This window comes from Xiphophorus maculatus, chromosome 16 (genome assembly GCF_002775205.1).
Source record: "Xiphophorus maculatus strain JP 163 A chromosome 16, X_maculatus-5.0-male, whole genome shotgun sequence".
Taxonomy (NCBI): Eukaryota; Metazoa; Chordata; class Actinopteri; order Cyprinodontiformes; family Poeciliidae; genus Xiphophorus; species Xiphophorus maculatus.
This window is the reverse complement of record NC_036458.1, coordinates 15,307,355-15,331,924: the sequence shown is the minus strand read 5'-3', so window position 1 is coordinate 15,331,924 and position 24,570 is coordinate 15,307,355. Positions and strand designations below refer to the sequence as shown.

At 37.9% G+C, this 24,570-nt stretch overlaps 1 protein-coding gene across 7 annotated transcripts in view; it reads left to right on the top strand.

Moving 5' to 3' along the window:
• LOC102230764 (voltage-dependent T-type calcium channel subunit alpha-1I-like) overlaps positions 1 to 24,570 on the top strand; it is a 168,675-nt gene that overhangs the window by 118,817 nt on the left and 25,288 nt on the right. For 6 of the 7 annotated variants that reach the window (XM_023348876.1, XM_023348875.1, XM_023348873.1 and 3 more), the window contains exons 11-31: positions 1,823 to 1,974; positions 2,298 to 2,483; positions 3,232 to 3,349; positions 3,441 to 3,596; positions 3,732 to 3,822; positions 4,858 to 5,012; positions 5,814 to 6,515; positions 7,056 to 7,156; positions 8,466 to 8,589; positions 9,627 to 9,695; positions 11,340 to 11,518; positions 12,566 to 12,692; positions 13,023 to 13,148; positions 13,267 to 13,356; positions 13,507 to 13,699; positions 14,201 to 14,352; positions 15,453 to 15,562; positions 17,883 to 18,016; positions 18,331 to 18,401; positions 21,149 to 21,227; positions 22,279 to 22,400. In XM_023348876.1, the coding sequence (XP_023204644.1) occupies positions 1,823 to 1,974; positions 2,298 to 2,483; positions 3,232 to 3,349; positions 3,441 to 3,596; positions 3,732 to 3,822; positions 4,858 to 5,012; positions 5,814 to 6,515; positions 7,056 to 7,156; positions 8,466 to 8,589; positions 9,627 to 9,695; positions 11,340 to 11,518; positions 12,566 to 12,692; positions 13,023 to 13,148; positions 13,267 to 13,356; positions 13,507 to 13,699; positions 14,201 to 14,352; positions 15,453 to 15,562; positions 17,883 to 18,016; positions 18,331 to 18,401; positions 21,149 to 21,227; positions 22,279 to 22,400 (3,237 nt within the window). The remainder of the gene's footprint in view (positions 1 to 1,822; positions 1,975 to 2,297; positions 2,484 to 3,231; positions 3,350 to 3,440; positions 3,597 to 3,731; positions 3,823 to 4,857; positions 5,013 to 5,813; positions 6,516 to 7,055; positions 7,157 to 8,465; positions 8,590 to 9,626; positions 9,696 to 11,339; positions 11,519 to 12,565; positions 12,693 to 13,022; positions 13,149 to 13,266; positions 13,357 to 13,506; positions 13,700 to 14,200; positions 14,353 to 15,452; positions 15,563 to 17,882; positions 18,017 to 18,330; positions 18,402 to 21,148; positions 21,228 to 22,278; positions 22,401 to 24,570) is intronic. The other variant, XM_023348874.1, reaches the window with a different exon arrangement.

Below are 24,570 nucleotides of genomic sequence, written 5' to 3'. Positions count from 1 at the left end.
TGATCGACAGGATGATATCGATTGGGAAGAGATGGGTCAGCCTGATAATGAGACTCAGAAAAAGGAGAGAGAAAAAAGGGATGGAAGTACTAGGGGAATGGAGATAGATTGGAGGCAAAAGCGGATTAGAGACGGGGAGGGCTGAGAATGTGTTTCCCTGACATGGTTTGCTAACTTTGGCAGGGCTCTGCTGGCTGTTTTTTTCTTTTCTCTGCTGGCTTTGAAACTGAAAATTCACAGGGGGTATCAGTGAAAGCATCTGATCCATATTGTGCAAACACAACATTCAGTCATATGCACAATACACTGGGATAAAGTGCGTCTAGTCATGCACAGTCACATACAAATGGAAATAAACCCTGCCTTGTGTATTTCAGGGTTTCTACTTATGCAGTGCAGTTCTTATACAGTGCCCTACAAAAGTATTCACAGCTTGTGAGTCTTTCGGTATCTGTTATAACACTCCACATATTGTATTTTATTGGAATGTTCTGTGATAAACTCACATAAATTAGTATGCCATTTATACATAAATTGCATGTTTTCAAAATAAAATAATAAAAAAACTGCGATCAGGCATCAGTCAGTACTCCAAAGAGCTGCCTTTGGCAGCAAATGCATCTGCACGTCTTTTTGGGTATCCCTCAAACAGTTTTAGATACCCTAGAGACTAAAATCTCATCCAAAATTGGATGAAGAGTGTCTAACCAGCAATTTTCAGGTCTTGACAGATTCATGAATTTGCATTAAGCCCTTCTGTGAGACTTCTTACAACCACTTTTTACTGCAGATACTGAATTTCTTGTGCACACACCAAACCTAGTCAGACTGGATGGAGAACATTTGTGGACAGCAAATGCAAGATGTTCTAAAGCTTCTGAATCGGATTATGTTTGAATATTGACTAAGGCATTCTAGCAAATGCATATGCTTTAATTTAAAAAATGACATTGCAGCTCTAACTGTAGGGTTGTTGATAGAAGGTTATGTCTTTTGCACCCTCCATCCTTCTTCCCATCTCTTCTGATCAAATTCTCAGGCACTTCTGAAAGAAAGCATCTTTACAGCATGATAATATTAGTTCAAACAGTTTTCCATGTAGACCAGAAAGTTTAATTTAGGTATCATCTGACCAGAAAACCTTCTTCCACATAGTTGTTGTTTCCTCCTGTGGTCTTTGATCAGTTTTAAAATGGATTTCTCATGACTTTCTCTGAACAAAGGATTTGTTAAATTTTTGGAGGCTTGTTAACAGATTCTCTCACCTGAGTTGTCGATATCTTCAGCTGGTCCAGAGTTAAAATGGAGTAATTGGCAGCTTCCCTGATTAATGATCTCTTTTCTAGGCCTGTCAGTTTAGTTGCACAGCCATGTTTTGCTGGGTGCATAACTGATTTGACAATACTGAGTGAGATGTTGAAAACTCTTAATATTATTTTATAACCCAACTCAGCTTTAATCTCCAAACTTACCTGCCCTCTGTGCTCCTTGGTTTTCGTGATCATGTCTCTTCACTAATATTATTTTCATAGAGTAGCTCTTTTAGTTTAAATTTCCAAAATAATATATAGAAGTATGTGGTTGTAATGAAAAAAACAAACATTTAGTTCACAAGGTATGAAAGCTTTTACAAGACACTATAATTATCTCTCCGGTTTGGGTGTTTTTTACATCTTATGTAACATGAAAACTAACCCAGTCTCTACATTCTTTACTTTTTGTTTTACTTCAACATTTTTGATTCCATCCTCCCTACTGACTTGTTATTTGACTTTGTCTTTTTATGTTTCTGTGTCCCTGCACTGTTTCTGTGTCCACCAAGCCCGAGGAACTGACCAATGTCCTGGAAATCTGTAACATTGTCTTCACCAGCATGTTTACCCTGGAGATGATCCTAAAGCTCTCAGCTTTTGGCTTTTTTGAGTACTTGAGGAACCCATACAACATCTTTGATGGCATTATTGTCATCATCAGGTCTGTAATCAGTCATAATAAAGGAAAATTATTGGACAAACATGTAATGTATGATAATGTTGCATGTCTGATTTGGATCTACATTCAGGTGACAACTATCATTCCAGAAATTGTACATTTTTGCCTTATTCTGTTATGGAGTTGAATTGAATGCTACAAATGTATAATTGCAATTTTTTTTAAAAATCTGATTTTCTGAATTTAATTACAATAGAATCAAATACCAGCATAATTTTTTACTCCGAGCGTTACCAGGTGCCTTTATTTCTCCATGTCATCCCACACTCTCTAATTGTGCACACTTTCTGCAACACAAACTCCAGTGTGTGTGAGATCATTGGTCAGGCAGATGGTGGTCTGTCAGTGCTGAGGACGTTCAGGCTGCTGAGGGTCATTAAGCTGGTGAGGTTCATGCCTGCACTGAGAAGGCAGCTTGTGGTCCTGATGAAGACCATGGACAATGTGGCCACCTTCTGCATGCTGCTCATGCTCTTCATATTCATCTTCAGGTAATCTTATCACTTCTTTTTGGAATTTGACAAGAAAGAAAATCTACATTTTACCCATACAAGCTGTCAATCTAATAGTAAAAGCACGTATCTTCTATTCACAAATGAGTTTGTGAACAGAAGATATGTATGTATCTTTTTGCTACATACGTATGCAAAAAGGCAGTATGTGTAACATTTGCTGTAGGTTTAACAGTTTGAGACTGAAAATGTTTTTTTCATCATCACTGCAAACCATACAAAAAAATATTTTATGGTTTGCATAAAATATTTTATGCAAACCATCATTGGTTCAGTAAGCATTATTTTGATTTTAGTAGTCTCATCTTGAAAATGTTATAAGTGCTATCACATTTGTCAGAGTAGTTTAAACATTTGCTTCCTTAAGAACAGTTTAATTTGAATGTTTTATTTTTTTGTTTTTAATGATACATTTAAACTGTCCTTTTTTGTGCATGGAATAATAATACAATTTATAACTTCAATTATGTTTTTAGAAGTAAGAACCAAATGGAACAATTAAAAATAACTGTGCTTTTCTCAGAGCAAAAGAAAAGCAAAGTTTTCTTTTGCTCTGATATAAGGATCCTTTCATCCTCATATATAGATATAAATCCTCTCATACTAATACTTGGTTAAATGTCTGCTTGCACCAACATGCTCGATGTAGTCATCAATAAGCTTCCTTTAAGAAACAGCATATTCTGTGCATATTCAATTGTATCTAAAAAATCTTGTTTTGCTGCAGTATCTTGGGGATGCATATATTTGGCTGTAAGTTCAGTTTGAAGACAGAGGCAGGAGATACGGTTCCTGACAGAAAGAACTTTGACTCCTTGCTTTGGGCTATCGTCACTGTATTTCAGGTACAAGTAGTTTAAACTCACAAATTCATACCATGCGTTTTCCTTCATTGGGCAAGCAAAATGCTTTTCATTATGCTTGCGTCTGCTTTAGATTCTAACTCAGGAGGACTGGAACATGGTTCTCTACAATGGCATGGCGTCCACCTCTCCCTGTGCCGCTCTTTACTTCGTCGCCCTTATGACATTTGGGAACTACGTGCTCTTCAATTTACTCGTCGCCATTTTGGTTGAAGGTTTTCAAGCAGAGGTAATCATAGAGGCAAACCATGCATTAAACACAATAAAGCAAAAGAAATAAGATGTTATGTCTTTGAAACTGCATGTTTTGTGTTTTTTAAAAGTCTCCACTTTATGTGTTCTTTTTCTCTTCTTCCTTCGACAGGGTGACGCAAATCGCTCCTATTCGGATGATGACAGGTCCTCCTGTAATTTTGACGAAAATGATAAGCAAAAAGACTCCCTTCACCTCTCAGGTGCAATGTCTGTGACTATTTAGCAGAGTTAGAGTTTTTTCACTGCTGTTACAACTAGTTTACTGAAAAAAAAAGGTGGGAAGTATTTTAGAAACTTTATTCTAAGAACTTCACAGTGAAAAGCACCTCATCTTCTTTATTGTGTCAGAATTGTATTCGTTTCCATACTTTAATCTGTACAGCAGTTCTTCTGAGACTTCAATATCATCCTAAAATAAACATAGATTTTTATTAAATCTATTTATTTATTCATTTAATTAATTCATAATTAATTATATCATTATTGTAAAGATGTACTTTCACATCCAAGTATAATGATTGCAGTGTGTTGGGAAATTTGCAGGTTGCAACCTGTGGCATAAAATACCTAGAGTTTTCACAAGAAAAGCTTGCTAAGCACCTTCCCCAGACTAAAGAAGTAAGCTTAATGAACTTTATGGATTGCAAACTCTATTTCAGTTTTAGCATTCTCTCTGCATATCCCTTCATAGTTGCTGAAAAAGCAGGAATGAACCAGCCATAGACTGCAGTACAGAGCGGCATTTAGCAACACATTAGGGAGCCATCTGATGGTGTCTGATCACCGTTCCCCTGAGTTCAAGTGTACCTTTTTAAATGTCAGTGTTGGTGGAAGAAAAGCACATCTGAATTGTTTTTAAAGACCAATTTCTCCCAAAGACATGTTCAGCAATGGATAAACCACTGGCAGATATCCCTTTGTTTCACTGTTATGAGTTTCTTTCTGCCTTTTGAAAGACAATTTATTGTGAATTAAATCCTCCTCTGCCCCTTGGAGGTGGCTATAACATTGTTTTGGGACATTTATTGTGTACAGTGATGTGGAGGCCTCTGCTTTCATAGCACCAACAGACAAAACATGAACAAAGGAAGGCAAGGGGTGTATTTAATGCTCCTTGTTTCTCCTTTTGACAGTTTCTTTCCACTCATCTGTCTTATTTTTCGCTTTACCTCCACTTAACACTCCTGTTGATTTCCTTTGTTTGCCTCCCGCACTTTTCCTTCTGTCTTCTGCAGACCCAAAGATCTGTACCCTGACCCCTAACGGACACCTGGACATGTCATTGTTGCCTGCTGGTCTGTTTCCAGGAGAGAAGTTGACCTTTGCACTCGGCTCCAGAAAGAACAGTGTTATTTCTCTCGGCAGAGCTGACCTGGAGAGGAGGGCTGCGGTAAGTGGAAAAGGTTGTAAATGTAAACTTTAACCACATTAGCTCCTGACTGAATAATAATATATGTGCTATGTAGACTAGTTAGCTCTTGAGACTCTTGAGACTGTCGGCCTCATTTATCAAACCTGGCACAGATTTGGGTAAAAAATGACTATAGGGCAAGTTCCAAATATGATTCATGAAATTGTGTATGCTGGCCAATTGTAGTGTATGATCAATGGTGTTGTTGTAGTAGCTGGAAACAATCACCCTATAATGCAACATTCTTGTTTATTTTCAACATGGATGAACAAAGGAGTAAAAAAAAAATCTATCTTTTTCTCAGATTTTAAAGAGACAGAAGATTTTTAACAAGTTAAAAGAAGCTTCTAAAACTCAAAAAAAATCTCTATGCATCCAAATATGCAATGCCTTTATTGTTAACAGGACTATCTATCTATCTATCTATCTATCTATCTATCTATCTATCTATCTATCTATCTATCTATCTATCTATCTATCTATCTATCTATCTATCTATCTATCTATCTGTCTGTCTGTCTGTCTGTCTGTCTGTCTGTCTGTCTGTCTGTCTGTCTGTCTGTCTGTCTGTCTGTCTGTCTGTCTGTCTGTCTGTCTGTCTGTCTGTCTGTCTGTCTGTCTGTCTTACACTCACTTCTAAATTGATATAGTTGAGAATGAGGTTGGAAATGATTATTCAGCCATAATTCTATTGTAGGTTATTTTTGATAAACAGAGGCCAGTAAGAGAATTTTTTTAAATTGTATTCTTAGAAATTCATAATAGATTTTCCTTTATCAGTATCCAGGTCGAGGTTACCACAACTGGGGCCGTCCGCTGCCTCCCCAGCCTCACCCCTTGTGGGCCCGTCGCTCCAGCTGGAGCAGCCTTGGGGGCCGACCCTGCTCCTCCTCATCTCCCTCTGCCAGCCCTGCCTTCACGCCTCCGTCTGCAAGGCCTTTTTACGGCTACGGTCTGGGGGGTCTCGGAGGGATGGTAGGGGGAAGCCTCCGTATCCGCGGCCCTCGTGCCTCCTCGTCTCCCCACCATCACCATCATATCCAGCCAGATGAAGAGGAGTCCCTTCTCTCTCCACCTGCTGCCGCTCCTCATTGTCTTCAGCTGCCGCATCCGAAGCTCCATGACTATTTTGTACCTCGTCGGGACCGCAGAGCTCTCTCCCTAGAGCTCCCACACATGCTCCAGTCTCCAGCTGGAAACCCACAGCAACATCATGCTCTCCCTCCCGTGAAACTCCATGCTCACCACAGGAAAAAGAGCCTCTCTGGAGGGCTTGTGATCAGCACCGGTGGGGACTTGGAAGGAATCCACCAAGACTGTAATGGGAAGACGCCACTGTCGCACCTGCTCCTTCCACCCTCAAGGCGGCAGACGGAGCAGACCGGAGGGGTGAACCTCCAGAGCCACCTGATGACGGATGTCTTCCCCCAGGTCAACACACGCAGCAAGGACAGGGAGGACCTGGATGACGACATTGAATATGTAAGTTACTGTTTGTTTGCTTGGAAAGGGAAAAGAGCCTAAATGTTTGTTTCATTTATGAAAAGTGATATTCAGCTGCACCTCCACACAACTTAGAGGAAATGAGTAGAATCTGCTTTTAGGACTTAAAGTAACTTGTCTGTTAACTCCAAAGTTAAAGTGCTGGATTTTAAAAGCACTGTGATCGTTTAGTCAATTGTGTCTGATTTATATCAACTTTCCATGTGTATTCACTCACAGTCAATCATCACTCGTTGGAGTTTTATTTATTTTTTCCCTTGTAAGCAAGTAAATGTGTGAGCAAAACAAGGTTAATTGGGAAGGACTATTTAGAAAGCATCAGAGAAGAACTGTGCAGATGGTAATGTTGAAAGATGTCCAAGTCGTTGCCAGATAAATGTTTCACTTAATAAAAAATAAATAATTAAAAAATAATTAAAAAAATGCAGCCTAAACGCACTCTTTCTATGAAGCTTTGTGTTTTCATAGCTGTGTTTTTCTGTGTACCTTTGTGAGCTCTGATCTGTGTGTTTGTTGCAGAGCTTATGCTTCCGAATCCAGAAGATGTTGGAGGCATACAGACCAGACTGGTGTGAGACGAGAGAAGACTGGTCCATCTTTCTCTTCTCTCCGCAGAACAAGTGAGTCCACATGACACCATTCTATCTTTCCGCTTTAGGCTTTATGGATAGTGACAGGCTTATTGCTCAGTAGTGAGCTTGTTCACAAGCTCACTACTCACTACAGGTTAACTCCTGTGAACAGGAGTTAAACCCAGGAGTTAAACAGGAGTTAAACCTGTTTAACCTAATGCCCTTAACTTTATAAATTTAAAAAGAAAATTATTCCTTTTCAGAAAATACAAGAATATTTTAGATAAACAGAATGTGGTGTCATTTTCTGAAAATTTAGATGGTACAGTTCAAACAAAAAGTTGTTAGCTTAGCTTAACTACCAGATTTCTTTTTCCCCAGAGTGCCTGTGGCGCCCCTTTGCAATGTCACCTTGAAAAAGTTACCAGTCAACCAAAATGGATGGTGTACCTTTACTATTTACATCAACTTGATTTGGAAATTTTTCACAATCACTTCCAGTCTTGTCCTTACATCTGCTCCAACTTTTTACAAAATGTTTCTATATTGTGGAATGTTATTATTAGTAACAAATATAATCTAAAACAATCACATTTCTCTCCCACTGTTGTTGTTTTTGATTGAGAATAAACATGGCAAAAGAACAGATAAATCTAAATAATTTAGTTATCCAGTTTTTTACCAACAGCAGACGCCCTCCTCCCTCCTCCACAAATAAAAACAGGACTGCAGCCTCGCAAGACATGTCATTGTGATTTGCATCACCTTACAGTGATAAGCTAAAATCTGCATTCAAGGCATTATACATAGATGGGTTTAATATTTTTTTCTAAAAAAAAAAAAAAAGAAAACATTGAAAACTCTCCATGTTTATTTACAATAAATATGTATTTTCCTAATTTTTATATTCCTGTCATCTGTTCTGATAAGCACTTCAGTGAAAATATTTAATTGCTTTTTGGCAGTGAGCGCTGTCACATGCTCACGTTTCAAAAGCAGATTCACTGTTCATACTGAACGTCCCATTTCCTTCTGCTACCAGCCCCTCCCTCTCCCTTTTCTCTGTGTGTTTCTCTCAGATCCCTCGACTCTGTTCTCCCAGCAGAGCTCTGTACTCAGGGTACCTGGGATTCTGAGTTAAAGTAATTTGTTTTGAATTAGAAGCTATGTAAACAGGACCTGAATGAGACTATTTACTCACTGAGATGTGAAGAAGCTACCATGCAATCACTGGAACCGGTTCCAGTTTGATTGGATGGAAGTTGCAGATAAGCTCAGGCACAGTGGTAGGACAATAACTGTCTGCAATGCCTTTTTTGTTTTAAAAAAAGTTCTGCATCTTGTTTTCTCTTGTCAGGTTCAGACAGGTGTGCCAGTCCATCATCGCCCATAAGCTGTTTGACTATGTTGTGTTGGCTTTCATCTTCTCCAACTGCATCACAGTGGCTCTTGAGAGGCCAAAGATCCTTCAAGGCAGCTTGGTAAATCCATGTGAAATGTGGCCAACTTAAGAGTTTTGTTTTTGTTATATAATTTTGTTAGAGCAACACAAAGGAGTGAAATATAAAATGAAGATTTTCACATTTTCTTACAAAACAAATATGAGTAGCATGCATGCACGTTAGTCGGATGCCTGTCAGTAATCCAGTGTCGTTACCTGCTTTCAGAAGACCTGATTGGGAATAAAAAATATTCATTATGTTCAATTTAATCTTAGCACAAATCCAACTAATCTGTGCAGGCCTCAAAGGTTTGGCAGAGAAAATCAGTGAACAAACAGCTTCATGAAAAGTATTGAACACAGCAGACAGGTAAAAGATTTAAGTTTTTCAGAAGTAGGATATTCTGGAAAGATCTTGCTTTCCAGAACAAAGTAGGAAGAAACGAAAAGTTTAGATATGCTTTAGTACAGCTGCAAACCTACCCTTTTTCTACCTAAGCAGCCTAGAGAGTAACTTTGGAGGATTTATAAACATCTAGAGCTCAGATGGGAGAATCTGTTAAGAGGATTTTTTTTTTCTCATGCACTCCACAAATCTAGTTTTGGTGGAAGAGTGGATAGAAAGATAGCCATTATTGTGAAGGCCATAAGAACATATGGAATGAACAGAGCTAGAGCTCTGAGAGAATTGCCAAAATTGGCAGTATGTTAATATGCAAATCCGGTAGACACAAAGCCCAAAACACTTGTGTAAAAGCTGTATTTGAACAGAAAGATTACTCTGAAAACTGCTCAGTGCACACTTTGAAGATTGTTTTTTCTTCCGGTATTACATATTTTGTGAGCCGTCCTATAAAAGACCAATAGAGGATGTGAATACTTTTGCAAGGAGCTCTATGTGTTAAGTTGAGGCTGCTCAAAAATGCTCCTGCTTTTGCTTTGTAGTAGCATTTTCTTGTGATAAACTGAATGTTACCCTCTAATAGGTGCTGTAAAGACACTTTAAAACTCCTGATTGGCCCATTTGGTGCTTCTGACACTTGACTCTCTTTACTTCTCTCTTTTCTGTTCATACAGGAAAGAGTCTTTCTCACCATTTCCAACTACATCTTTACTGCCATCTTTGTGGGCGAGATGACTCTCAAGGTAACATTTTACAACCTGTCTCTCTTTACTGCCAGTGCAGGCTCCAAAGAGATGCCTTCTTTGTTTGCCTGTTTCAATTGACTTGCCTTCAGTTCTCAGACAGAACATACTATTTCCTTCTTTTTCTTTTACAGCCAGTTCCCAGGTTCTTCTGGGGAAAACAGTTATGCAATGTCATTAATTAGTGGCTGACTCCTATGCATATTCCCCTACTTGCTGCACGTCTCTCTCTTCCTTTTCTCTCCACTTCTATGGTTTAACTTCTCTAGGGTCTGAGCAGTCATTTTTGTAATTCTCAATCTGTTTGTTTCTCTGTCTTTTTTTTTCATTCTTCTCCCTCACTCTTTCGTCCCCATCCTCTGTTTTCTTTGAAAAAGTGTCTGGCATAAGTGGGCCATCAATTATGTACTCCCGCAATCAATTATTAACCAATCTGAGCCCGTCAAGGAGCCGCAGACTTGTCAGCCCCCTGGCCAAGTGGTACATGTCTCCCTTTGAGCCTGTGTGTGTCTCCAAAACGTGTGTCGATGCGCTTGTTTGTTTAACATCAATCTCGCCATAGGATTCTATCATCTGTTTGAATGCTGCATACAAGATGGAGTCAAAAAAGGGGGGAGAACGGGAAACAAAATACGACACATTAGGAGAAATGGTCAGCAATCTGAAGCATCTTCAGGCAAAATATTGGAGTTACAAAAAATATGTATGATGTATAATGCAATTTTTTTGTATGGTTTCTGCAGACCATACAAATCAAAAGGAATACAGTGCTTTACAAAAGTATTGATTCACTCCTCATTGCCTTATAAGTGGCTTCTGAGTCCTATCCAAACAAGTTTGCTCTGAAGGTCTTTCTTTGGACTTTATCAAGACTGGTACTCTGCAATTTCAGAGGAATGTTTGTTTCTATGTTTATTTGTAACATTCAAACATAAAGAAAGCTTTTAAACTCAGTCGAAACTGCAAACACGAAGCGAATGCTATTTATTCATTTCACTTTTTTAGGATTTATATCAGTTAAGACTTTCGGACCTTAGATGTTTCCCACGGACTGATCTTTCAATCGTCTTGATGTTTGCACAGAACCCTTTCATGAGCTCTCAAAGCTTTGCTGAACATTTGGCAAATAGCTTCAAATGTCAGCAGCAGATTTTTGCGTAAGCAGAAATGATTCTCCCACTTCTACCTTGCAAGATTCAGTATCCATCTGTGTGCATCTAAACTGTAATGTTTGCTCAACATCTGTGTGTCAGTCTCATCTCATGTTACACAGAAGGCAAAGATAAAAGCTTTAGCTTTGGGGTCCTACTTCAGCTGTGAACTCTGTTTCAAGATCAGTAATGGTGACAGTCATTATTACTTGCAGGTGCCAGATGTTTGCTGCTTTCTACCACGTTTTCCACGACTGTTTCTGTAGAGTGTATATCTACAGTATGCAGCAGACTAAAACTACTTCTCTACATGTGTAGAATGTGTCCTGCTTTTACTGATCCTCTCACTGTTGTGGAATGAATGTCTTTTTTTTTGTTCCTGCTATTCAGTCTGAAGCAGACAAGCTACCACTTTCCATTTATGTTCAAACTGCCCCAATATAACAAGTACATGTTCTCATCATATTGCTTTACCACCTTTCTTTCTGTTCAGGTGGTTTCCATGGGACTGTATATGGGCGAGCAGGCTTATCTGCGGAGCAGCTGGAACATTCTGGATGGATTCCTGGTTTTTGTGTCGTTGATTGATATTGTTGTGTCCATGGCGGGAGGGGCGAAAATCTTGGGCGTGCTCAGAGTACTGAGATTGCTACGAACGTTGCGTCCCCTCAGGTATGCATTAAGTCCTGGGACATAAGAGTCAGATTTGTAATGCACCATATATTTTTAGAATACACTAAAACATTGTGCTTGTCTTAAAGCTGCAGTAGATAACGTTTTGCGAAAAATAGGTTTTTATTTCATTAAGGCATGACAGTATAGCATGAGACAGATAATCTGTGAAAAAATGGAGATCATCCACCTCCTTCCAGTTCCCATACTGTCATCTGCAGAAATGCACTGATTGGTGGACATGAGGGTGATTGACAGTGCTAAGATCTTCCTTCTACATCTGATTGGTTGGTTCTTCTGACCAAGCATTTTATTTCTGTAGATGGTAGTAGCACCACATGATGAAAGGAGAGAAATTTGATCTACTTTACTTTTTCACAGCTCGTCTGTCTGATATTATTCTGTCACAATAGCAACATTTTTTTTTTTTACATACCGCAGCTTTAAAGTAGATCTACTGTATATTTTGGTGTGTGTTTCAATTGATTGAAATAGGCAATTTGCCAAAGACATCCAGTTTAATGGTGATTCACTAAAAGGAGCAATACAACATGGTTCACCTAAGCATATGTAATCACCTTTATTAGACTTGTATGTTTATAGCTCCAAAAATATTTAACAAATTGATTAACAATTGGATATACACAAAAAACTGGTGATTGAACACAGTCCATTACTTAGTCATCATGTTTTTCTACAAGCTTCCAATACCTGTTTATTGAGACTTATCTAATAACATCTGACCTACATATCAATATCTGATAGAAAACATAGAGATACAAATATACATATAACAAGTTAAATGTAGAGTACCTAAATCCATATCTGGGATTTACTTGTTGAGTCATACAGTATGTGCATCTAAAATCTGTATATGTGTCTATCTACATAAACATGGCACTGATGTAAAATCTGATTTCACCATGTTATGTTTTCATAATTCATACAATATTTCATCTCATTGGTGCAAATACAGAAATAGTTGCACAAAACACATATGCATTATTACACCATATTAAATATTACTGTAATATCATCTCTCTTTAGAGTGATAAGCAGAGCTCCAGGATTGAAGCTGGTGGTGGAGACGCTCATCACTTCCCTCAAGCCTATCGGCAACATCGTCCTTATCTGTTGCGCATTCTTTATCATCTTTGGTATCCTTGGCGTACAGGTAGGCAAATGGGTCTTCTACTCAGACCCTTATATTTTTAAGATCACTGATGAGATCATTATTGGTAATGATATCATTTGTTTGTGTTAAAAGCAGTTTATATCACTACAGGCTTAATATTTCATTGTGAAGCAGCTTTAATTTCCAAGTATTTTTCTCACAAGAAATCGCTAACTGTCTTCCTTCTTTTGTACAAAACTTTTTGCTGTTAAGTTTCTCAGCCAGCTCATTATTTTTATCTCATTAGAGTGACACCCAATGGCTTATTTTTCTTTCTGGAATACATAAAATGATGCCATCAAAAGGCTTTTTTTTATCTTTATCTTGCAGCTTTTTAAAGGCAAATTTTTCTACTGTCTCGGCCCTGATGTCAAAAACATCACTAACAAGTCAGATTGTCTGGACAAAAAGTACAAGTGGGTCCACCATAAGTACAACTTTGATAACTTAGGACAGGTGGGTATCATATGTATTATTTTTTTATTTTACAAATAGAATTAATACTCAATTAATGAAAAACTGAAAAAAAAAAATTAAAAAAAGAATAATAATCTCCAATAACTTTTTATCCAAGGCACTGATGTCTCTGTTCGTACTTGCCTCTAAAGACGGCTGGGTAAATATCATGTACCATGGCCTGGATGCAGTGGGTGTTGATCAACAGGTATTTTCATATTAATTGATGGCAAACAAGTTTTTATGTAAAATAAAAAAGAATTTAAAATCTGCCTTTTTTCTGATTACTATTATGTCTTTCTTTTTTTCTCATCCAATCTACCTACATTAAATCATTTTACCACTCCAACTGCTGTAGCCAATAACCAACAACAACCCATGGATGCTTCTGTACTTCATTTCCTTCCTCCTCATCGTCAGCTTCTTTGTCCTCAACATGTTTGTTGGTGTGGTGGTGGAAAACTTCCACAAGTGTCGCCAGCATCAAGAAGTGGAGGAGGCCAAGAGACGTGAGGAGAAACGACAACGGCGGATGGAAAAAAAGAGGAGGAGTAAGTGAGATGACTGAATGGAATAAGAAATTACAACAGACGGTGACAACTGATTACCAGAGGTTAAATGGTTAGAAACATTGAATAGAACTGGTTTTGTCTTGCCGAAATGTAATTTGCTTTGCCTTGCAAAAAATCTTCTTCTTCTTCAAAACAGTTTGACTTGATTATATTTTACTGGGATTTTATTTGATTAACAAACAGCAGCAAACATACTGGTCAGATCTGTTCCAATCAAAGCAGCACACATAGTAATGGTAATAATAATATGATTTATGTGCTGCTTTGTTTGGAATGTGACATGAAATTCCAATGAAGTATATGGCGTTTTGTTGCAGCATCAGGAGAATTATTGTTTTTTGTCTGCTCATTTCATAGGTGGTGAAAATATTGATCCACTCAACACTTTTAACCATTAACATTCCACTAACAACAAGCATTTAAATTACCTTTAAATTGTGGATATCTTGTTTTTTTTGTTTGTTTTTTTTTCCCTAACAGAAGCTCAGAAGCTACCTTACTACTCCAGCTACGGCAATATGCGCCTGATGATCCACACACTCTGCACAAACCACTACCTGGATCTCATCATCACCTTCATCATCTGTATAAATGTCATCACGATGTCATTAGAGCACTACAATCAACCTCGCGTAAGAAGAATTGCTTCCTTGGTCTCTAGAGTCTAAATCAAGGGTGTCAAACTCCAGTCCTGGAGGGCCACAGTCCTGCAACTTTTAGATGTGCCTCTGCTGCATCACACCTGAATAGAATAATTAGGTCATTAGCAAGGCTCTGGAGAACTGATCTACACAAGGAGGAGGTAATTAAGCCATTTCATTCCAGTGTTTTGTACCTGTGGCACATTTAAGAACTGTAGGACAGCGGCCCTCGAGGACTGGAGTTTGACACTTGTAGTCTAAATGCTTCATGTTCAGCTAGTGTGAAAGCAAAGTTCCACTAGAAAAATGTAGGTTACATGATAGTTTTTTAATTTATTTTACTTTGCTTTGTCATTTTATGACATTTTCCCTACATAAGCGCTCATCTTCTCTCCTCTAAAAGGCAGCCTCTTAAACAGGGTCCAATGATGCCACCTGCAAGCCAACTGAGGTCAGGTTTCTCTGCAGCTTGTGGTGCTGACACAAAAGCTCTGATTCAACGTAGCTGTTGTCAGAGTAGAGTATCTGTCCCTTCACACACAACAAATGCAGGTTAATACCTGGTAGCGCTTTTCCCGCTAAAGAGAAAAGAGATTATCTTAAGATAAGACACCCATTTGACCTTTGAAAATGGCGCAGGCTTTCTCAAATGTACTGAGCATTAGATAAATATCACAGGTCTCACCTGTGTTTGTCAGTTGTTGGTCCTGACATTTGGCAGCCTCCCACTTGTCAGAAGACGCCTCTGTTTATGTGAAAGGAGGAAAGAGCCAAACAAAGATTACAGGAGAACATAACTGTGGACCAGCTTGTAAGTAATTACAACATGCTTGGCTCGTTAACGCTTAATACCAACCTTGACTTGAATGTACGTTGGAGGACATAGTGTACCGGTGTATGTAATATCATAAAAAGGGGGAATCTTCTGAGGTGACCTCAGGCTTTTTTGATTTCAGTCCAGAAATAACTGGAACTATTCCAGTTTGCAGTTCTTGCTGGGACTTCTAACACAGGTCCTCTTTTCTATTTCCCACATCCATTTACACACATACACACACACACAATGGCTCTCTCACTGTCTTTTTTTTCAGTCCCTGGACCTTGCACTAAAGTACTGCAACTATTTCTTTACCTCTACATTTGTGTTGGAGTCCATTCTCAAGCTCATCGCATTTGGATTCCGGCGCTTCTTCAAAGACAGGTAATGGCTTGAATTTACGGCTGCTGAATTTTCAGCATTGTTGGTATGGAAGGGATTGCAAACAATTTTAGCAAGACTACAGGATGCTTCTGTTTTTCTTTATATACTTGTATCAAATGCGATTAAAAAAGATGTTAAACATTAAAGGGGCGATTAGAGCTCTGGCACAAACGTTAATCTGTTGACTGAAAATGTCATATAAATAGTGCCACAATAAATAGCTGTTTGGCTCAAAGTGGTTTTTTTAAGTCATAATTTAGCTTTGATCAAGTGTTAATGGAAGGAGGTCTAACAGTTTTGATAACATTGAGGATTATAATCGGAGATATTTGAATCAGCATTGTATTCTGTTTTGGAAATATCCCTGTAATGGATAAACAACATAAAGACTTAGTATTACTAAGATCACAGACCTAAAGCAGACTTCTTTTCATTAAAGATCATTTGATTCCTTAAAATAAGTGTACTATTTGTTGCAGAGACATAATATTATACTAAAAGAATTTTAATATACAGTATATTTGAATTAGGTTTTGTTAGTGAGGAAGAAAATCCCACTTTACAAACAAAATCACTAGAAGCACACAAAGTTTTTTTAAATTATTTAAACTTTTAAAATGCTCATATTGTGAAATGACCTTTTACATATTATTTTGTTCTTTCTGTATTAATTGTGAAATGTTGATTCTCCTTGCTGGATGAGGAGCTTTCCTCTAAATAAATATAGTCAGGTAAAGTCTGAATTTCTAAATTTTTACTTCCAGTGGTGAAATTATGCTGTTCATTAAAACCATTTTTTATTTTAGAGCTTTTTACACCTTTTCACTAAGGTTGCCAATAACAATGAAGGGTGCTGTAAATGTATTATCCCCTTATTGCATAAATGTGTGTTATGTGTTGGTTATTTGTAAGGTTTTGCTTGAAAAAAATCAACTTGTCTCACAGTTTTTCACACATGATGCTTTAGGACTAAGTCGTAGGACTTCAAGTTCCTACATCTCACACACTTTCATCTTTGTTTGGTACTCATGGTAAGAACACGCCAACATTGTCCCATCTCATTTTCTCTGTCATACCACTACACCATGTACAGTGACAAGACCGATGTCCCCTTCTTATCTAGGATGCATGGCGCCTAATTAAGGCGGAAAGCAATTTGGGTGCTTATGTGGTGCTGATGGTAACTTAATGTCATGACCTATTTTAGTGCCTGATGAAAATCTTTGAGCAAGAGAGGATGAGAAGAAATGGTTAGAAAAAGAGATGGAGGACAGATAATATATGGCAGGGGAAGCTGGTCTGATCAAAAATGAAAGAGGAAGGGCACAAACGAGTGATGAAATGAGAAAAAGATGGGCGGATGTAGGGAGAATTTATCACTCGGTTATCTTCGAGCTCTTTGTCTCTTTTTATGTTGTGCCAGCAACAGCCATGAACAGTCAATGTGCATAGAGTGATTTATAGTTTAGGGTCACTCATAGCTTCAGAAATGGGTCACTGGAGCAGAGATTAACACATAAATGTAGAAAAAATGAGCTTGTTTGCACCATGTTCTTAAAAAAAAAAAAGTAATATCATGGGCAGTGCAGGAAATTCTACTGTCTCGAATATGGCTACGGTTGGAACGTGTGGGATTGAGGAGGAAGAAAAACTGAGCATAGGACAAATAATCACTGACAGGAAGTCACACTGCAGCAGAGAAAACTTTCATGAAAAGCTTGATGATTCAAAGATGACAGGTGTCACACCATTATTGCGTAACCCTGCCAAATGTTCAATCATGGCAGATGCCTCATTTTGTGATCTCAGATCTAGAATTTTTCTGACTTTCTCTTCTTTATTTGGCCTTGCAGCCTAAGCTGAACTTCAGTAACTAAATAACAAGAACAACTTGTCACATAAGCTGTAGGTTGTTGCTCAGCAACAGCATTTTGTCATCAATAGCAGAGTATAGTAAGATAAGAAACAGTGTGACAGCAGACAACCAGATGCAGCTATTAAAAGTCATTTAAGAAACCTCTTACTGTTTGAACTTCAATAAAAGTCAAGTTAAAAGCCTGCACCTAAAAAAATAGAGCCTTACACATTTTTAATTTTCTACTTTTAAGCCTTTTACATGCTAATATATCAGGTACAACAATATATCAAGACAGAATGCATGACAGGAAATTAGCTTAAATGCAGCCTAAATCAAAAGAAAATCTTTTAAAAAATGACCTGCAGTTATTTTACAGATTAAAAGAACGTGTTGCTTTTCATAAGCAAAATGTGAAGAGGTTTGAACTGCATCCTGATTGCATATATTTGGGCTCTGCATTAGGTGGAATCAGCTGGACCTCGCCATTGTTCTCTTGTCAGTAATGGGCATCACTCTGGAGGAAATTGAGATCAGCGCCGCTCTGCCCATCAACCCCACCATAATCAGAATCATGAGGGTTCTGAGGATAGCACGAGGTACAAATGCCAGACGTTTCAGAAATCCTCGCTCTAGCACAGTCATTTCACACCACACCTCCTGTAAATAAAAGATATGATCTTGTTAGTGTGTTGAAGCATAAATGTTTAAACTGTTAAATAATTTCACAGGTCAGTTTGCTGCATAGCTGCAATAGCTTGAAGTGTTGTTCTCTTTGCGCCCACATATTAAGAAGGACAGAAATATTTAAATTGTCTAATGTTTATATATGATGTTACATTGAACCTAAAAAAATCTCCATTGAATTATCTTTAATCTATTTTTTTGTTTCTTTTTCCAAATGCTCACACAGTGTTGAAGCTGCTGAAGATGGCAACCGGAATGAGAGCCTTATTGGATACAGTTGTTCAAGCCCTGCCTCAGGTACACTTAAACACTGTCTGCATGCCATCCTTCCTCCCTGACTCAGGCACCCCAATTCCTTAGAGAAATTTGGTCAGTCTCCGTCAATAGTCTTGGGAAACGCACCCTGATGACCTTTAGACAACCCTAGTAAACCCTAAATCAAAGTCTAGGAAAGTGGAACAACAAATGCATGTGCACAGAAGTTGTCTTGTCTTTGCTTTCAGTACTACAGAATGGGGATTTCCTTACTGAGATCACAGTCAGTGAGAAACAAGCAGTCTGCAGGTTTAGTTGGGAAGTGTCCACAGTCGCAATATTTCTTTCCTGTTATCCCAGTGCACTTCAGTTTCAGCTCCAGAAATGGATGCCAGCTTTGTTTGTACATACTGATGCTGCAAAAATTATTAGCTTAGAACTGAAGACATGGTAGACAATGAATCATGCTTAAAAAATTAAATAACAAAAGTGAAAACATGAAATTATGAAAGATTGCTTCAAATGTCCTCTATTTGTTTCATTTTACGGTTTCTACATAGCAGTGATTCACAACAAATATGATCTACAGACACTTTCTGAGACAAAACGATCCATTTGGCATCATAGTTATTGAGACAAAGATGTAAGTAAGTGTAAAGAGAGAGAGAAAGCTAACTCCGTCCATTACTGTGAACACACCGTCCCTACCACAGCATCTGTTCTTCCATACACCCGACTGTTCTGCAGTTTAAGTACATATTGAGAAATGACATGTTGCTTTTTTATAGCCCACTTCCTGTCAGACAGGTTCTACTTATCAGGCCTGAGAGTTTTCAGTGAAATTACACTAACACAAAGTGGTTCATCATTAATTTTCGCATAGGGCCAGGTTGGTTTGGACTGCTTTTTATTCTGATTATCTATAGTCTGAAAATAAAAGTTGTTTAATAGTCTGAGATACTTAAGTATCGCAAAAGAGCTGAAACAGAACAAAATCTGCAAAGGAGAAAATCGTTTTTATTTTTGCTGCTGAGTTTTCAGAAAACTAGGAATCATCTCTTCTATTTATGCCAAAGCGTGAAGAGAAAGGCAGGAGGGAGGAAGATAACTCCTAAAGATGTAACTAACCGTCAAAGTGTTGGTACCGTCCTGGCACAGATAGGCCTCATTTATGGAGAGGCACACTCCCATGTGATCCTTTGACCATTAAAAGCAAGACGAAGCAAACACACAGAACAGGTGGCATGGTGTGGGGAAGGCTGCCAGGTCTGAAGGAAAGTGGCTTCCTTGTCTTTCTTTTCTATTGATCCCTCCCTCATTAACACCCAGGCTTTTGTTTTGTCCCAAGGGCAGTCAGGCAGGTAATTAAAACTAAGGCTAATTAAACAGTTCCAGGAGGTCTCTTTTTGTGCATAGGGTCTGTGTGCATATAGAGATGCTGACAGAATTATACCTGGTGACAGATTTTACCTCGGGTGATATTTTACTGTGCAATTGAAATGGCAAGCTGCAAATTTAATTTCCATTCTGTCAAATATGATACCACAGATATGAACAGTCTTTGTGCTTTAAAATCTAAAGGAATACAGTATAATATATTTACAAGATATTTAAATGTGTAGTAATTTAAGAGCAGTGACTTTTATTGCAAAGTAAGGCATAGCTTTTGTTTATAACAACTGAACTTACACCAAACAAGCATAAAAATATGATCATGGACAGGTAAAGTGAATAAGATCCAATATCCCTTTATCTTGACACTTGCTTATCTGTGCAAAATATTAGACAGAAAACAAACGTTTTGATAGAAGCAGAAAAACTGGGCAGCATAAGGGTTTGAGTAAGTTTAACACAAGACTGGATCAGAGAATCTCCCAAACTGCAGTTTCTGTGGGATGTTGACAGTCTGCAGTGGTCAGTATCTATTGAAATTTATCAAAAGAAAGGAACAGAGGAGAATTGGCAGCAGGATCAAAGGAGAGCCAAGGAATCTCCAGCCTAAACTATGCCAAGTAAAAAGAAAGACAAAAACCTTCAGCCTACTGTATTTTGCTGGAAAAAGAGGTTAGCTACTAATAATTTGTTTTTGGACATGTCTAGTTCTTGCAGCCAGAAAAATTTTCTTACTCTCAGTGGAGCAGCGCGACTGTTTCATTCCCCAGTAATGGGATTAGATTTTAGCCCCAAGTGCTGTCTAACATCTTCATCCCTGTTAAGTTGTGCTAACAGGAGGCTGTTTTGCGGTGGAACCGAGCCAAGTCCCAAAACCCCCAAACTCAAAAATTCATAAAAAGCACAAAAGGTTCACTTGTTAGAGTCTCCGAATAAGCTGTGCAGCAGTTTACAGTTCCGAACATGAAACATAAGAACAGTGGAGCAAAAACACGCTGAGTAACCTAACACAACCAACAGACATTTCAGAAAATAAACAGAGAAAATCTTACTGAAAAGCACTTTCTGCAGTTTTTAAATGTCGTTTGAATTAATAAAAAGAAACTAAAGAGATTGTTTCTATTCTAATGGCAGCAGGTTTATTTAAAGCTGCATTTTAACACTTTGGACTTTAGAGTTTTGCTAAATGAAACTTAAATGGTTTCAATTACATGCACATTGTACATTAAACAGATAATTAGAGATTAGAGAATTGCTGTTATGCTGATGGTTTTGTTGCAGGTGTTGGAACTTTATAAGCGTAGTAAGGCAGTTACACAATAAAAGGTTGCTTTGTTTGCATGTGCACTGTTGTGTGTTTCTGTGCACATTTACTCATGTATGTCAATGTGTTGCAGGTGGGTAACCTGGGCCTGCTCTTCATGCTGCTGTTTTTCATCTACGCCGCCTTAGGAGTAGAGCTTTTTGGAGAACTTGGTAAGATTTTACCATTTATCTTCAGCGAAGGAATATTGATACCAGGTGAAGGTGTATTGCACTTATATTGAACAATATTTATCTAATCACTATCATTTCTTTTTACTAAATTCAATATAGTGAAAAGGTATATGTATGCCGTTATCATTTTGCGGCAATTGCTTGGAAAGGTGGGTCCGCTAGTGTGATTACATTTTATTTAGGGGTATTGTAATGAGGAGAACTGAGTGCATTTACAACCCTTTAGTTTCAGACTTGACCTTGTAAACTTTTTTCATTTTACAATTATGAACTGTCTTAAGTTGGTCTGTAATATAAATGTAATATATTGAAATTTGACCCATAAAATCTGGCTATCAAATTACTTTTGCAAAGCACTGCATGTCATTGGGACAAGGGACAGTTTGACTTAAAATTTCTTTGCTCCATCAAGCTTGACCTGTGCACTCAGAATGTTGTTAACCTTTTCCCCCAGAAATCATCTTATTTTCTGTGCTGCATTTATCCAATTTTAAAGTACTTTCTTCTGAAGCCATTCTTGACAGCCCCTTGGGAATCGAGCCATTATCCAGTGTTTTGTTACTTAAACAGTGTCTCAAAACTATCCTGATTCAAGCCGAATGATCTATCTCCCATTATCTATCTCTCTTCCTTGGCAATATAAGGACCTCATTCCAAGCAATTTTCATTGACTAGACCTAGAAAAGACAGTGTTAGCTTCTGTCTAAACAAAATCAAGTTGTGATAGAAATGTTCTACTTTTGTCACAGAGCCAGGGGTATGTTGTCTCTTTTATGTTTACTTTTTGTGACATTAGAAAAACGATAATCGTGAGGTCAGACCTCGAAGAAAACCGGAAACCAGAACATGCCACTAACGTCACTGAATCTCTGATTTTGGAAAAAGTTCTCTTCCAACGACTGATAGTTTCTTTCTTCTGATCCCGTCCCATTCCTTTCCTTGGCTTTTATTTTCCTCTCACCACCTCTTCATGTATTTCCCCTTTTCTCTCCTAATTTGGCTCCATCGTTAACCTCACTCTCACTCTTAGTTTGCAATGAAGACTATCCATGTGAAGGTATGAGTCGTCATGCTACCTTTGAAAACTTTGGCATGGCCTTCCTGACCTTGTTTCAAGTCTCCACGGGCGACAACTGGAATGGCATCATGAAGGTAAAAAGACTCCCTCAGTCAGTTTTTACTGTATTTATTGTCATTAAAGATCCAAGTAGACGTACAGTACCGGTACATTTTAAAAGCATTCACACATCTTAAACATTTTCACATTTTGTAAATTTGCGACCACAACCTTATATGGACTTTACTTGGATTTTATTTGACATGTCTACAGAGAAGTGTAAAATTGGGAAGGAAGGGCAAAAATGAATTTTTGATTTTCAAAATGCCTTAAGAAATAAAAATGTGGAATAAGTTTTTATTTATCCTCCTTTATTCTGTCACTCATGAATCCATCTTTGCTCAATATCCAAAGATTTAAATATCTCAATGGAGCATGCTACTAAAATCATTTTCTAATCTGTCAAATGTTGAGAACGTTTTAAGAGATATGCATCATTTTACAAAACACTGCAGAGCACACAGATGCAGCTTAATTTTAGGCAGGTTTTCAGAAATTTATATAAAAGGCAAAAAAGGAGATTGGAAACACTCTACGTCTCACAGCCATAATGTGTTGCTGAGTTTTGAAATCTACTGATGATAAAAATGGAATAGCTTACTACAAGGATTAGATCTCTCTCTTTGGAAAAACACCATTTTATAATGACTCCACATCCACCAGCACCTCTTCAGTGTACCTACACTGTAAAGGGAAAACAAATTGTACTGGAGCAAGTTTCGTCAGATTAGATTTATGCAGCACAGATTGTATTGCGCATAAAAAAAACCCTGTGGACTGCAGATGTCGGTTTTGAGAGTGAATTCGAGCTTTTGAGACATAAAAAAAAAATCTATCTACTCATTAACGGAAGATCTGCTATAAATTAGTGAGAAGCTGGTAAAACAGAGATGGAATTAATGATGCAATCATGAGAGAAAATGAAATATTGGAGTTGGGAACTACAGGGAGGCACCAGTGAACTGTGCCACAAGTGGAGAGGGGTTAAAAGTTCCACTTATTATTCTTTCTCCTAACCAGAGGCAAAATGAAAACAGAAATGAAAAACATGATGGCATCTCAATGAGAGGAACGGAAAGGGAGAGAGAGAGAGACAGGATGTTTGTGCGTTAGAAAATGCCTGGTTTAGTTTAGCAAATGTCTGAAATACGCATAGAAATAAGATGGAAAGGGGGATGTACTCTGAAATTGGAGATGTTTTGTGAAGGAGCACAGTGTGTAAATGTCAAGCCAAATTAGACACAAAAGACCAGCTTCAGCTCAGAGGGTTGAAATTGTTATGTGTGGTCACAGCCTGGCTGAGATATGCATTCTTCCTGCAGAAAACTCTTGTCACTTCAGCTTTGCTGTGATGAAAGTCCACAGCAATCATGTTAACTAGAGTGGAAGACAATCCACAGTGTGGATAATAAAATAATTTTTAAAAAATGAATAAGTTAATTGGTGCTTTAATATTGTATTGTTAATTTCTATTGACATTGCTGTAAAAAGCTGCGAAAAGCATTGAAATGAATTATTTCACTGCTGTAGTGTGATTTCACAGAAAAACTCCAACCTTTAATCTGAGTGCGTTTATTCGAGGAGCATTATTCACAGAAGCAGGAAAAAAAGGCTTGTGGTAACTTTTGAGGAGCTGCACAGATTCAAAGCTCAGGTGGAAGCATCTTTTGATAGAATATATTAAACTACTGAAAAAGTGGCGAGAAAAGGGAATCGTTTACAGTGTGCACATTTACTGTGTTCGTCTCCATGTGAATGCAGCCAAAAGTACTGAAGGGCAACATAATGGTTTACATCAAAGCATATTCCTCCTTTAACATAGCTCAACTGATGCCCTAACCCAAAATGGAGAATCTGTGATAACTTGATAGCTAATGTCTTCTGATGCCCTCCAATCAATCTGAAGAAAAATAAATAAATAAATAAAAACCTCTATTAGCTTCCTTCCACTTCACTATTACACGCCACTTTGTGTTGGTCTGTCATACAAATACTCTGACTTTTGTTGCTGTAACGTGACAAAATGGGAAAAGATAAGGTGCATAATACTTTTGCGAGAAGCAGCCAGTTTAGGCAATTTTGTGGCGACCCTTAATAGCCGCATTTAGCTGTCCACAAAGCCTAATATAATGTGTAAGCTCTAATAGAATATAATCATAGCTATCTAGATCAATAATTTGTCATAAATCATTTTAGTTCTTCAAT